Source organism: Mchenga conophoros, linkage group LG18 (assembly GCF_057382185.1).
Source record: "Mchenga conophoros isolate Kocher_MC1m ecotype Shallow Benthic linkage group LG18, M_conophoros_male_GT1.1, whole genome shotgun sequence".
Taxonomy (NCBI): domain Eukaryota; kingdom Metazoa; phylum Chordata; class Actinopteri; order Cichliformes; family Cichlidae; genus Mchenga; species Mchenga conophoros.
Window position 1 is genome coordinate 34,101,475 of NC_140543.1, and position 15,219 is coordinate 34,116,693.

At 43.4% G+C, this 15,219-nt stretch overlaps 1 protein-coding gene and 1 long non-coding RNA gene across 7 annotated transcripts in view; one reads left to right on the plus strand and one right to left on the minus strand.

Annotated features, from left to right (window-relative positions):
• Positions 1 to 15,219, minus strand: part of col15a1b (collagen, type XV, alpha 1b) — a 55,194-nt gene that overhangs the window by 12,504 nt on the left and 27,471 nt on the right. For 3 of the 6 annotated variants that reach the window (XM_085253530.1, XM_085253527.1, XM_085253525.1), the window contains 24 exons: positions 13,050 to 13,124; positions 12,772 to 12,846; positions 11,552 to 11,657; positions 11,346 to 11,386; positions 11,041 to 11,199; positions 10,866 to 10,892; positions 10,721 to 10,783; positions 10,505 to 10,582; positions 10,299 to 10,361; positions 10,061 to 10,213; positions 7,153 to 7,290; positions 5,732 to 5,785; positions 5,566 to 5,601; positions 5,316 to 5,435; positions 5,092 to 5,145; positions 4,982 to 5,008; positions 4,809 to 4,850; positions 4,443 to 4,505; positions 3,945 to 3,980; positions 3,698 to 3,781; positions 3,462 to 3,527; positions 3,236 to 3,271; positions 2,975 to 3,037; positions 2,776 to 2,865 (listed from right to left, as the gene is read on the minus strand). In XM_085253530.1, coding sequence (XP_085109656.1) covers positions 2,776 to 2,865; positions 2,975 to 3,037; positions 3,236 to 3,271; positions 3,462 to 3,527; positions 3,698 to 3,781; positions 3,945 to 3,980; positions 4,443 to 4,505; positions 4,809 to 4,850; positions 4,982 to 5,008; positions 5,092 to 5,145; positions 5,316 to 5,435; positions 5,566 to 5,601; positions 5,732 to 5,785; positions 7,153 to 7,290; positions 10,061 to 10,213; positions 10,299 to 10,361; positions 10,505 to 10,582; positions 10,721 to 10,783; positions 10,866 to 10,892; positions 11,041 to 11,199; positions 11,346 to 11,386; positions 11,552 to 11,657; positions 12,772 to 12,846; positions 13,050 to 13,124 — 1,749 coding nt within the window. The remainder of the gene's footprint in view (positions 1 to 2,775; positions 2,866 to 2,974; positions 3,038 to 3,235; positions 3,272 to 3,461; positions 3,528 to 3,697; positions 3,782 to 3,944; positions 3,981 to 4,442; positions 4,506 to 4,808; positions 4,851 to 4,981; positions 5,009 to 5,091; positions 5,146 to 5,315; positions 5,436 to 5,565; positions 5,602 to 5,731; positions 5,786 to 7,152; positions 7,291 to 10,060; positions 10,214 to 10,298; positions 10,362 to 10,504; positions 10,583 to 10,720; positions 10,784 to 10,865; positions 10,893 to 11,040; positions 11,200 to 11,345; positions 11,387 to 11,551; positions 11,658 to 12,771; positions 12,847 to 13,049; positions 13,125 to 15,219) is intronic. The other 3 variants (XM_085253529.1, XM_085253528.1, XM_085253526.1) reach the window with 2 other exon arrangements.
• LOC146554242 (uncharacterized) lies at positions 817 to 12,020 on the plus strand. The gene is made up of 5 exons (XR_014889401.1): positions 817 to 2,373; positions 4,448 to 4,532; positions 5,716 to 5,833; positions 7,135 to 7,315; positions 10,085 to 12,020. It is a non-coding gene; the product is annotated as an uncharacterized LOC146554242 (long non-coding RNA).

Genomic DNA, 15,219 nt, shown 5'->3' on the forward strand with positions numbered 1-15,219 from the left:
CCTGGCTAATGTTTGGTATCATTAGCATCATGACCAGGTGCTCAGAGTAGTTGCTGAGCAGATTGCCTCAGCAATCAACACCAGCAAGCACCATCACGCTCCGAAGAAGGCAATCTCTTTCATTAAGGCTGGAGAGAAATCCCAGGCATGTCCACGGTTAACAACCGGCCTCCTCAACACAGCCTCTGATTGGCAGCTACGGGCTGACCTGGGTAAACAGCTAAAGTTCCTCCAGCACATAGGACAAGATGCCGGCGCGCACAGATGCAGCGGCTCTATGCTCTCCACTTAGGTGCCTTTCTTTTTCGTTTCTCCTCTTTTTCTTCTTCTTCTTTTGTTTTTCTTATTGTAAAGCCAAATTTTCCTACAACCATCTGGAATCATGCAAGATCGGATATAACAGCCAGATCCCCATTACCAGTGATTATCAGAGGATGCACAACATCCCCCCGGAGATAGCGAGAACATCGGGCGCTCCGTGGATTGTTATCGGCTCTGCCAAGAAACGCAGGCGGCGGAAGGAACGCAAACAAAAGCGGGGATGCCGGTTGGGCCTGCTAGCCAGGCTAAAGAAGCAGCCTTTCAAACCACTGCTCCCGAGCATCTTCCTGACCAATGCACGTTCGGTCGTCAACAAAATAGACGAACTGAACCCACTTCTCGCCGCACAGCCAATCGTCTGCGACATCCTGGTCCTCATGGAGACATGGCTACAAGAGGGAATTCCTGACGCCTCAATGCAGCTAGCAGGCCGCACAATGCACCGGAGCGACAGAAAGTCTACAGCGGGGAAAAGCAGAGGAGGAGGTTTGTGCATTTACACACATAACAACTGGTGCACGAACACCAAGATCATCGCCACAGTCTGCTCCCCGGACATAGAGGCAATGTCTGTCATGTGCAGACCTTTCTACTTGCCCAGAGAACTGCCTGCAGTGCTAATAACAGCAGTCTACATACCACCAGACGCTAATGCTAGCTCAGCCCTTGCACACCTGCACGACATGATCTCCGAACAGCAACGGACATACCCAGAGGGAGTACACATCATTGCAGGGGATTTCAACAGAGCATGCTTAAGAACTGTGCTGCCTAAATTTGTACAACATGTGAAATGCCCTACGAGTGGAAATAACACCCTGGATCATGTTTACTCAAATATTAAGCCTACAGATGTGTTCCCCTCCCCCACCCGAGCATGTCCGACCACCTCTCCCTACTCGTTGTCCCGGCATACACACCACTCAGGAGAAGGACAAAGCCCACCATCAGAACCATTAACACCATTTCTGAGGAAGCTCTCGCTCAATTGCAGGACTGTTTTGCTCTCACAGAGTGGAGTGTCTTTGAACAGGATGACCTAGAGACTCACGCAACCGCAGTGCTGGGTTACATCAAACACTGCATGGACACTGTCACCACGGAAAAGCTGGTCCGGGTCTACCCCAACCGTAAACCCTGGATGACAAGCAAGGTTCAGGCACTGTTGTACTCTGCATACACATCTGGGGACCAGGACATGTACAGCAGAGCAAGAGCAGACCTTAAAAAAGGCATCAGAGCAGCAAAACTAGACTATTCACCCCCACCATGCACCCACCCTGCCCACAGCGTCCTCTGAGCACAGCCCCCACACATTTAGCCTCCAACAACATCAGGTCCGCAATGTGTTCAGAGCAGAGGAAAGCTGCTGGCCCCGACGTGTTAGAGTGCTCAAAGCCTGCGCCGACCAGCTGGCTCCTGTGTTCACCAGACTATTCAACCTCTCCCTGACACATGCCTCTGTCCCTTACTGCCTGAGATCATCAACAATAGTCCCAGTCCCCAAGTCCACCACCATCAGTAGCCTCAGTGACTACAGACTCATCGCACTGACTCCAGTGGTTGCAAAGTGCTTCGAGAAGCTGGTCCTAAAACACATAAAGGACTGCCTCCCACCCAGCTTCGCCCCCACCAGTTTGCCTATAAGGCAAATAGATCCACAGAGGATGCAATTTCCACCGCCCTCCACTCCACTCTGCATCACCTGGAGAATCCTGGGACATCAGTAAGGATGCTCTTCATTAATTTCCGCTCCGCCTTCAATACCATCATCCCAGACATTCTTATAGACAAGCTGGTAAACTTGGACTTTCCCCCCTCTCTAAGTAAAGACATCCCTTTGGCCAGACATGATCATCACTTCTGAGGCCTCAAAACATCTGATCATGCTGGAACTCGCAGTGCCATGGGAAGAGCGGATCGAGGAGGCCAATGAGAGGAAATGTGCCAAGTACCAGGAACTAGTGCAGGAGTGCAGGGGAAGAGGCTGGAAGACATTCTATGAGCCCATAGAAGTGGGATGAAGGGGCTTTGTAGGACGATCACGATCAGGTGGGTGTGGCTGAGGCAGCCAAGAAGAGGGCCATCCAGGCTGTGAGTGAAGCGGCAGAGAAAGCCACAAGGTGGCTGCGGATTAAAAGGGCTGATCCGCGGGTAGCTATTGGTATGCAAGTCGGAGCCTGATCACCCCCAGCTGGGTCGCCTGGGCGCGGGTGTATGATGACCCGAAACACCTGATGACCCCAGGATACATACATGCGTACCAATGCATCCAGGAGATGTTTCTTGCATAGGAACTGCATAAACAGGAATTCACTTAAACTAGTACAGGGACCAAACATTATTTGGCTCCAGCATTAGATACAGATTATTAAATACATTAAAGTCTTTCACCACAAAGTAACTAAATATATAGAAAGTCTTTTAGGGGTAAAAAGGTCACTTGTTGGCTACCTTTGTGCCTTTGGGCCCTTGAGGGCCTCTTGGTGCAGACAGGAGAGATCCATCAGCAGCAATTGTCACCCCTGGTTCTCCTTTCTCTCCCTGTCAAAATTAAATGTATGTTTATGTTGAGGAGAGGTGTTTAGGGTTGTTTCATAGGCATCGAAATGTATATGAACATGCTTTATGAATCTTCATATTCAGTTCTTACCTTAAGCCCTGCGGGGCCCTGGATACCTGTAGGTCCTATGTCTCCCTTTGGTCCCCTGGGGCCCTAGGAAGAGATGAAAGTTGGAAGATTAAGAAAAGGTTGCAATGAAATCGTGTGTTTAAAGATTTCTCTGGTACCTACCCCATTTAGCCAAAAGACAGCAAAAGAAAAAGAATCCAGAATAATCACATAAATATTTACATCCAGTTTTCCTGAATTTAATCATTTGGGACAAAAAGCGGTGTAGCAAAATGTTCTTACGGGAAATCCAGCTCTGCCAGGCAATCCCTCAGGACCCTGCAGCATGCAGACACACACACACATGCAGAGAAAAGCACACACATAAGCAAAAGCTCACCAAACACACCTGCAGCTGCAGCAAAAATCTTAATATCAGTTAATTTATGACCCCCTTCATCCATACTCCACGACGGAGCGGAACAACAAAGAACCTAAAACACACTGTAGTTCACTTGAAGCTACGCACCGTAGGCCCGGGTGGTCCTCTGATCTCTGTGACGTTGAGGATACCCTCCGTGACATTATAGAGCAGCTGTAGACAGAAGATATAATGATGACATTAGGGCACCTTTAGTATATTCAGAGATATGGAAAAAGCAGCATGTCTGCACAGCTACCACTACGACCACACAGTTGTTTGTTGGTCTGCCTCCATCTTAAGTCTTCATTCAATTAAATGTCATGTTGTGTGTTTGTGCGTACATCATGTACATTAATGACAGGTCCAGGAGCCCCAGGAGGCCCAGGTGGTCCTTGGATACTGAGGCCATCAGCTCCTCTTTCACCCTGCAATTCACATAATGCAGAATCATTAGTCCCTTACCAAAAACAGACATTTAGAAACAAACATGGTATTTGGAAGACATGAGAGGAAGCAACAAAACAGAAAGATGAAATGAAAATGATACAACAAATCACATCTAGGATAAAAGAGTTTTTCCGATCCTACCTTGGGTCCTGGACCGCCTTTCTCTCCTTTGGCCCCCTGTTTGTAAAGAGGAAGAAAATGTTGCACAGTGAATAAGTGAATAGTGCGAATTAATTTCAATGCATTCGATTTTATTTATATAAATCACAACAACAGTGACGCTACAATAATACCCCGCCACTCAGATGACACCCTGTGAGCAAGCACTTCATGAAAGTGGGAGTGGAGGGAGAGTTGTTAGAAAACATACACCATGTCCTCCAGGCTAGTTACCAAGGAGAATGGACCATTCAGACATTTTATCTGTAAAAAATGTTTCCTAAAATGTTGGCAAATTAATTAATTATAGATATATAACATAGCTTTTTGCAATATTTTGACAAGGTGCCTGTTCTGGAAGATTTTAGACTAGAGCCTTTTTTTGTCTGTATCATTTTTGCAGTGTGCAGTATTTGTTTTTTTTGCTGCTAACTACTTTTGAACTGCCAACCACCTCAGCCATCTAACACTGCTACTTACCCTAGGACCTGGTAGTCCAGCAGGACCCCGGAGACCCTCTGGTCCTGGTTCTCCTGGTTCACCCTGCCATCAGACACATCAGAAAATGAGGTAATAAAAAAGCTGCAAAGAGTGATGGTGATTTCACTCTAACGTAATGTGTGGCTCACGTGAAATATAACGTGCATTCCAATGATTAGAGAAAGTTAAGTTCACATAGATGAACTACGCTGTTTCATCAATGACCAAAAACACTTTAGCTCAATAGTTCTCAACTAGGTCATAAAATACACAACCTGTTGGCCACTAAATATAAACAATAAGTGGATGATAATTGATACTGCATATCAGAAACATATAAGTTGTGTCATTCCAAAATGAATTTACCTTGACAGAGAGCCCTGGAGCTCCTGGTGCTCCATCCTTACCCTACAGAAAACACAAACAAGTATGTTCAGTAAGAGCACCCTACTCAAAGAGTAACCAGATGTCGAGTATTAGTTGTTAAACATGTCATTGTAGCTATCTGTAAATTTGTTGAAAATTCATAAACAGATTACCTGTGGTCCTGGAGGGCCAGGTAGACCCTTAAAAGAACAAAAAGGATGCGTTACTTTATATGAATCAATAGATATACTGTACATAAACTCATATATCCCCTCACACTGACCTGTGGGCCTCTGACTCCAGTAATCTGATCAGTCATGCCAGATCCCTCCATATCCTGAAAACGAAGCCACGGTCTATAGTTATTGAGCTTCAATGTGATGAAAAAGACACAACCTTTTAATGTTTTCTACTGCAATTCTCATTTTCCTCTCGTTAATCTATATGAGGCTATATAGTAGCAGTGATATGTGGAGGACAGGTGATTAATAAACTGGGTTGGGTCACCTCTGCAAAGAATTTGGTTCCTGGAGGCCCTGGTGGGCCTGGAAGGCCTCTCTTTCCTTCTGGACCAATAGGCCCTTGAGGCCCTGGAATTCCTTGGACACCCGTTGACCCACTTTCACCCTTCTCAGACAAACAGGAGACTTTCATTAGTAACAACAAGAACAGGAAATGTATTTATTTGTGGGCTACCAAACGATGTGAACAGGATGCCATTTACAGGTATGACTCTGTTTTGAGTAGTATAAATTACCTTTGGCCCAGGAGGCCCAGGTAGGCCTTGCTCACCCTAAAGGAAGTAAAGGAGTTAATATACTTTAGTTACCTATCATTACTAATAAAGACTGTCTACACTAAAAATGTGCAGAAGTTTGGCAATAAGGTTAGATGTCTTTTCTTTTAGCTCTTGGTGTTCATACCTTCTCGCCTGCAGCCCCAGGTGAACCTGGAGGACCAGCTTTTCCTGCTGGACCCTGGAAATATAGAAAGACACATGCAGAGTGTAGAGAAATAAAGCTGTGGTAAGTCATAGGTATGCTAGTATGGGAGCATACTGTCGCTGTGTGTTGACACTTTGGCTGTTCCAACAGGAACAATCCAGAGTGCAACTGTGACCCTCGTCACCTTAAAGGAATACATGAATGTTTGGAAGCTGTTCGATTCTTCAGCTTCCTTAAATGATAATATCATCCATGCCAACACTGCTCTGCACTAAATGATGATTTTAACCTCAATACGAAACGTTCTGCTTTAACGCAGACAATGGTAAATGGCTGTTTATATCATTGCCTCTTATTTGTCCAACTGGCACAAACAATTCAAAGCAGCAACATACAAATAAATTGAACAATTTTCAATCAAGGTGTTTGTGACTGTTTGGCATTTAGCTAAATGTGCTGTAGCGTGAAGGATCGATGTCATCAACCATATAGGCGAGGATGATTTTATCGCCTCTTTTTTCATCACCTAACAGCAAGCTGAAGTGATGATACATTCAGTATATCCCTTTAATCAAGCAGCACCACTCAGAGCAGTGTTTCTGTGCCAACCCACTGATGGACCCATAAAACCTCAGACTTCATTGGTAACACACTCACTGCCAGCTGATCCAAGAGAAGACTGCTTACTACTAAAGCTATAATATGTATTTCTGTTTGTTCATCAATCCAGCACATTAATCTAGTCCAGGATATTTCGTTTAACTGATAATATTGAGAGCTTTTTGTCACGTGACCTTGGTGGCACTGTCACATACAAATCTTTACTTAACCAACTGTTTGGTTCATGTAGAAATCGCCCATTTGTAACTTTAGTAGCAGACGCAGGGATATATATATACAGTAGTTTATATATCCCTGATATCCCTGAGAAAAATCAGCCAACAGAAGTAAAAAATGAATGTGACTGGTGCAAAAGGCAGAGCAGTTCCTTTACCATGTGCAGTGAGAGAAGCATGAGGTTATAAGCAATAAGAGTGTGGCCAGATCCTTTCAGTTCAGTTGCTTGTCATCATATAGAGTAAAATGTCATGCTGATTTTTTTTCCTTGGCAATGACAATTTTGGAACTGAAAGTAAAAGAACCACTTTGGGTTTCATGGCACAGCGATGATCACTTTCAGCTTTAGCACAAGCAAGCCAGCAGTTAAGATAACGTAGTTGGAGATAATGTGCAGTCATTTGTGCCTGAGCATTAGGGTAGTTAGCTAAGGTTCATCTTTATTGCTTTGACACCGTTTTATCACGGTGAAAGCTAAATGTTGTCTACCTCAATGCTCTAGCGCTGACTGAAATTCTGCCTTTCTTTGTTTGCTGGTTTTCCAGGCAAACTGGGCAGTATACCTCGCCTGAACCCCATGCTGACTCAAAGTCAGAATCAGAACCAGAACTAGAGCCGAAGTCTGAGGTGAGGACAGCGGAGAACTCTGAGCTCAAACCTGAACCGTCAGGCCCAGAACCACTAAACCAATCCTCAACCATCTGAAACAAATAGGAGAGATTCCAGGTAGGAATAAGAAGGAGGAACAATAAAGGTACGAATAAAGATTGGTTGTGGAGATAAAGGACAATGAAATGGAGAGAGACAGTTAGAGAACGGTCATTGGCTTATATAAACACAGAAATGCAAATCACTACAATATGACAATATTTAAGAAATAAAATAATTGTTGCACTACATAAAATCAGAGCAAAGACTGGAAGGTGGAAAAGGAGAAAAAAGTCAATGCTCGGGGCAAATTCAATGAGAAATAATCCAAATAAAATGTGAAGGTACAAGATATAGTAAAACAGAACATATGAAAAAAACAATTATGTAAAAATATTATAGGCTATAATAATGTCTCCTGATGTAGCACTGTTATACTAACAGAGGTGTCTGTCCAGTGTCTATACAGCATCTTCTGATTTCTTCATTTTTTGCATATTTGTCACTCTTAAATTCTTCAGATCATCAGACAAATTTTAAAATTAGACAAAGATAACCTAAGTAAATACAAAATGCAGCTTTAAATTACTTTCTTTACTAAATGAAAACAGCTAACCAAGTCTTCCAGGTCCTGTGTGTTAAAGTAATTTCCCCCTAAACCTAACAAACTGTAATCAAGTCTTTGCAATTACTGCCATAGAGCATTTCTTTGTTTGGCACGCCCGTCTTTGTAGAATTATTTTAATTCATCCACACTGGAGGATTTTCGAGTGTGAACAGCCTGTTTGAGGTCATGCCAAAGCATCTCAGGCACATTTAACTCTGAACTTTGAATAGTCCACTACAGAAACTTTTTTTTTCTGGAGCAATTCAGAGGTGGACTTGCTGGTGTGTTCTGGATAACTGCACTGCTGCATAACCAAGTGAGCTTGAGCTTCAGGGAATAAACTGATGGCCAGAAATTTCTCTTTTTCTGGTGGAGAGCAGAATTCATGGTCGTCCAGGAAATCAAAGCAGCCCCAGACAAGTACCGCCATCCTTACAACTGCCAAACCTGGATTTGTCCACAGGTTTGTTAGATGGAGAAGTGTGATGTGTCACCACAGACAACACGTCTTCACTGCGTTACTTTTTCCACACAGGACCATGCATGTTTGGACAGTTGCATACGTCTGCAGAATCCCATCAGTGTATACAGGGAGTGCAGAATTATTAGGCAAGTTGTATTTTTGAGGAATAATGTTATTATTGAACAACAACCATGTTCTCAATGAACCCAAAAAACTCATTAATATCAAAGCTGAATGTTTTTGGAAGTAGTTTTTAGTTTGTTTTTAGTTTTAGCTATTTTAGGGGGATATCTGTGTGTGCAGGTGACTATTACTGTGCATAATTATTAGGCAACTTAACAAAAAACAAATATATACCCATTTCAATTATTTATTTTTACCAGTGAAACCAATATAACATCTCCACATTCACAAATATACATTTCTGACATTCAAAAACAAAACAAAACCAAATCAGCGACCAATATAGCCACCTTTCTTTGCAAGGACACTCAAAAGCCTGCCATCCATGGATCCTGTCAGTGTTTTGATCTGTTCACCATCAACATTGCGTGCAGCAGCAACCACAGCCTCCCAGACACTGTTCAGAGAGGTGTACTGTTTTCCCTCCTTGTAAATCTCACATTTGATGATGGACCACAGGTTCTCAATGGGGTTCAGATCAGGTGAACAAGGAGGCCATGTCATTAGTTTTTCTTCTTTTATACCCTTTCTTGCAGCCACGCTGTGGAGTACTTGGACGCGTGTGATGGAGCATTGTCCTGCATGAAAATCATGTTTTTCTTGAAGGATGCAGACTTCTTCCTGTACCACTGCTTGAAGAAGGTGTCTTCCAGAAACTGGCAGTAGGACTGGGAGTTGAGCTTGACTCCATCCTCAACCCGAAAAGGCCCCACAAGCTCATCTTTGATGATACCAGCCCAAACCAGTACTCCACCTCCACCTTGCTGGCGTCTGAGTGGGACTGGAGCTCTCTGCCCTTTACCAATCCAGCCACGGGCCCATCCATCTGGCCCATCAAGACTCACTCTCATTTCATCAGTCCATAAAACCTTAGAAAAACCAGTCTTGAGATATTTCTTGGCCCAGTCTTGACGTTTCAGCTTGTGTGTCTTGTTCAGTGGTGGTCGTCTTTCAGCCTTTCTTACCTTGGCCATGTCTCTGAGTATTGCACACCTTGTGCTTTTGGGCACTCCAGTGATGTTGCAGCTCTGAAATATGGCCAAACTGGTGGCAAGTGGCATCTTGGCAGCTGCACGCTTGACTTTTCTCAGTTCATGGGCAGTTATTTTGCGCCTTGGTTTTTCCACACGCTTCTTGCGACTCTGTTGACTATTTTGAATGAAACGCTTGATTGTTCGATGATCACGCTTCAGAAGCTTTGCAATTTTGAGACCGCTGCATCCCTCTGCAAGATATCTCACTATTTTAGACTTTTCTGAGCCTGTCAAGTCCTTCTTTTGACCCATTTTGCCAAAGGAAAGGACGTTGCCTAATAATTATGCACACCTGATATAGGGTGTTGATGTCATTAGACCACACCCCTTCTCATTACAGAGATGCACATCACCTAATATGCTTAATTGGTAGTAGGCTTTCGAGTCTATACAGCTTGGAGTAAGACAACATGCATGAAGAGGTTGATGTGGACAAAATACTCATTTGCCTAATAATTCTGCACTCCCTGTATTACATAGATTTTTGTATTTAAAACAAATGATCTATTTTTCACTTAAATTGAAGGTTAACTTACTGGTACTCCTTGTTTGCCTTGAAGGCCATCACTGCCAGGTGCACCAGGTGGTCCAGCATGCCCAGGAGAAAGTCCTTCAATGGTGGCAGATGAGGACAGGTGGGGTCCAGGGGGACCAGGAGGTCCTGGAGGGCCCGGTGGACCAGGAGGACCCTAATGGAAGGAGATGTTAGATTTTTTTTCACTGCCATAATTGACTGTCAGACTCTTGCATCTGTTAACTAGTCCTTTCTCTTACCTGGATGAGGTCTGCATCGCTGTCCAGGTCTTCAAACCCAGAACCCAGGGCATCTGGTCCATACTAAAACACATTCATCAAGATGCTTTTCTTTGTATTCATGTCTTGTTTATGCTGCCTACATTTGATATCATTGCTAAAATGCAAGACAATACTGAGCAGACACATATTGGGAGGAAGTAGCGAAACCATAAACTGTTACTCACGGGTACACTGCGTGATCTGGGGGGTCCAGGGGGTCCAGGAAGGCCAGGGGGGCCTGGTAAACCAACTCCCGGGTCTCCCTGTAAGGAGGCAGGGAGGAGTAAAGTACAGAAGAAAAAGGCAGAACTTTTTCTTTTTATTTGGTATCATAAAATAAAACTACATTTGGAATAAAGAGTAACAGTTAATTAAATGCAACATGGATGCATTAGCTGGACCTTCTCTCCTTTAGCTCCAACTTCTCCGTTCAAGCCTGGAAATCCTTGAGACCCTTTTTGGCCCTGACGATGAAAATATAATTAGTGAGCGTAGCAACTGAAACAGAAAAAAACAAACAAGCAGACATAGTGCTGTTTAACTTACTGGACCTCCTTTATCGCCTCTGCTTCCCTGAAAGCAGAAGCACGAGGAAGCATGAGAGTCAGTGGTGCAAGAAGACTTATTACTTCGTGAGTTTAAAGTTCACTTAAAAAATCTCCGATGTTCTTCGAAAGATGGTGAAGGAAAAACACACAAACCCTCTTTTTGACACACAAACCTTGTGTCCATCTTTTCCTGGCAGCCCAGGAGATCCTGGTGGTCCCTGTGGGCCAGATGTTCCAAGCTTAGTCTCTCTGAGTACACTGGGAGGACCTGGTGGACCAGGTGGGCCAGGCGGGCCAGGATCACCGCGCTCTCCTTTTAACCTGACATCACCCTTTAAAATTGAAATCAAGAAGTCTTTAAGTTATTTGTGTCTGTAGGGAAAATAAACTGAAACACTGGAGCTACATTTGTTATCTTCTGACCAACACTGTCTTCAAAATAAGACAACTAGGCAAGAAAGCCCACGCTCCAACTTACACCCTGTGGCTGCTCTCCCGCCTCCTCTGTTCGGTGTAGCCCTGCAAACAGCATATGACGTCTATCAGTTTTACTTCAGACAGCGTATGCTTACGTTATCATAGAGAGAGGACATTTAGAAAAGTAAATATGATAAAGGTTTAGTTCATAATTCAAATACTGAAGCTTTCATAGAATAAACAGGAACAAAACTTTGTGCTACAGACCTGTCATCAGGTCCACTCGGGCTTCTGTTGGACCCGTGTGAGGAGAAAAGTCCTCAAACTCCTCTGGAGCATCAGTGGGCGGAGCACTAACGGGAACACCCTCCTCCTTGCAAGAGACACAAATGGCTGTGATTCTGTCTCGTGTGTGCACCATGTCTTTGTCCCACCATTGTAAGTGTGACAACCTGCTCTTCCACATTAGCTTAGAAGGTCCTCCTTTCTCTTGTTCCTCCTGTGCATGTGTTGAAGTGTCCTCAGGCAAAAGTGTGAATGCGTGTGAAAGTTAGATAAAGGGTTTTGGTACAGATGAAAGAAGTGACTGTATTTAGGGATGGTTAATGGGGTTGAATTGGGTGAATGAGACTATTAACAGAAAGCACTTTGATTTTTCATTTAGTATACTTCAGATGAATTATTTTATTTTTCAAAACAAGAGCATTACTAAACATCAACACAATAAAAGACCAGCATCGTGTTCTGCTCTTTTTCTACTCTGCTGCTGATAGTGTCTCCAGGCCAGACTAGAAGGGTCTACCATGACTCCACCATTCTGTAGTAACAGGTTATTAAGGCCAGTTTTCTTTGAAGCATCAAAGTCAGTTTTAATTCAGAGATGTTTGGGGTCAAACTGACTTTTAGGTTGTGGGAGGATGAAAGACAGCACCAAAACAATGCATAGGGTTGAACTCTTACAAGTGCAAACAGACATGGAGTGTAGTTTTAGTTTTAAGCTCCAGACATAACAAGCGGACACACACACACACACACACACACACACACACACACACACACACACACACACACACACACACACACACACACACACACACACACACACATTTTCATATCTTAGTGAGGGCATCTCATTGACATACTGCTTTCCCTATCCGCTTACCCCAAACCTAACCGATAAAAATGAATGGCTAACCCTAACCCTTACCCTAAACCTAACCATAACCTAATTGTAACCCTGACACTAAAATCACATTTTGAGCCTCAAAAATGCCTCAAACCCGTGGGGACGGCATTTTGTCCCCATCAGTGACTGTTGCTCCCCACAGGTATCGTATGCCAATTTTCTTTCCTCACAAAGATGTCTAAACATGTACACACACACACACACACACACACACACACACACACACACTGATGGATGGAGTGGACTAAAGTAATCCATCCAGCCATCACCAGCCAACCCGTGCTGAGCCAGGCGTTCTCACCTGTGCGGTCTTCCTCAGGTCTTTCTCTGTCTCTCTGTCATCCAAAGCCTCGTCTCCACTGGCGTACCCCGAGGCCTTTATCAAACGTCATATTATACATTCATTGGTGAAAAAAAAACCCCTTTTAGCACAAATCCTTACAACCAGTAATTTTAACCACAAGGGGGAGCTGTGGATTGACATGTAAGTTTTTACAGCATTTTAAAATATCGCTAGGCAGACTGTGGCTTTGTATTAGAAAGGTTTGCATTTCAGCAACAAGTTACGGAGTGTCTCACATAAGGATCATCGTCTTCACACTGCTCCTCAGCCACTCTTGGATCGTCTTTTATGACCAGCTGCTGAATCGAACCCTGCAGAGGAAAAAACAAAGGAAATGTGAAACATGTCACTGCATGGAGAGGAAGGCTTGTGCTGGCTGACTGACGGGAGTTCAGTGACTGCTGTGACCGTTGGGCTTCTGTCTGTCTGAGCAGTGCTAGAATTAGTTCTTCCGTTGTGTCCTCAGCATCAGTCTGGTAAGACCAAATAATAACACAAATGAAACAACAAAGCAGTGATGCTGCCTTTGTGGAGGTGTCATATTAGAGTTCCTCCACCAAACATTAGATATGTTTTCAGTCTCATTTCTCTGTGTTCTCATAATTCATCATAGGTAGTAACTCGAGCTACATTTAAGAGAAAGACTAACAATCTAATTAAAAATGGGTCATGGAATCACTGGCTTATGCCTTAAGATTGATGAATCTTAGTTGAGATGAGGGCAAAGAGATAACACGTCACATTTTGGTGTGAACTGGATCACTTTCTTTAAAATCGTGATGCAGGCACTCCAAGTGTCCATCTAGTTACTGGTCTACAGACTTCTTTGTGTGATTTGTTGGCAACATAATAACTGTCATCTGATTACATTGTACATGCAGTTAGGTCCATAACTATTTGGAAATGTACACAACATATGTACATTATGCACAACACTGCATAACACTTGCATCCCAAGTGTAGTGTGCTGTCTCACTGAGACTCCTCGTATGGTCATTTCAAACACAGCTCTGATTGTGGGCATAAAAGCTCCGCCCACCTGGAATAAATTATGTTCTTTGTATGAAAGAGCCAGTGAGAGGAAAGTTAGCTGAAAGGGAATGTTGCTCGTTTCAGACAGTGGAGGAAATGATGGACTGTGCAGGAATCAGCAGAGATTATTGTGAGCTGTGAGTCATCCAGAGCTATCTGTTTAAACAGTCCCCATTAAAATGTTTCATGGACTATCCTCAGTCTAAAAGGTGGGGACATATTTACATGCAGTTGCTGTAATTAGAATAGACAGAGGAAAAACTCTGTCTTGCCACTCAGCAGCCATCTTGAAATACCTCTGACATATAATTGGGAAGTTATTCTGAAGCATTAAAAAATTGACTTTAGTTTCAGTGATCAGTGTTTGGAATATTTGACAAAAATTAAAGCTTCTATTCTTCTGTCACAGCACTTCTATTCAGGACTGCGGATCTCTCTTAGAAAGTCTGACAGTGATACCAGACACACTGTATCACAGCAAAATGTGAGGTAATAGGCACACACACACACACATGCACACACACACACACACACACAAACACACACACACGCATACACGCACACACATGCACACACGCACGCACACTGTCCCAGATGGGCACGAGTGCACGTACTGCTGCTGAGCGTGCACATATTTTGCCATCATGCTTCAGATAACCTGTTCAGACAGTCAAGCTACACTGAACGAAGCAGAGTGAGGTGATAAGGGTGTCTCACCACAGCAATTTGCTCCCAGCTCGTATTTCTTTTATTTTTTATCTTTTCTTTTTGTGTGGAGATAGTTGAGATGGAAAAGAAGTCATGTGTCAAAGTGGCTTTTGTAATAGATTTTCATTCCTTTTGGCCAAAGAACGTCATGTATTCATTCTGGAAACGTCGGAGTTGACATTGCACAGACATTTGTTTCAATGACAAGCACACAAACATTTTTGTTTTGTTTTTTTCCTGAATGAGAAATGACATCAAGTTTGCATTTGTGCCCTATCACGATGCAGCACTCCACGGTCTGCCTTTGATCACACCACAACCAAGCCATGTTGATATCTTCAACTTCCTCATCTGCAGTTGATTTACTCCCCCATGTATCCTCCCCTCTCACTTCCTCTCTGTGTGTGATCTGTAGGCCTGGCTGTATTCTTATCCAGTCCAGAAAAACGTGTATTCATTTTGCATTAGGATGTGGAAACTGTCCTAAATAAATAAAAACTGGCAAACATCTTGACGCTATGATTAAGAAAAGTCTCCCAAAGAGAGACAAGAACAGTTCACTCTACCGAGGAAACAGTTCAACCAAACCAATGAAAAACTGCATAAAATTAATTACTTCTAGGTCTTTCCATCTCAAATCAGGCAGATTTTTCAAACATTTTCTGT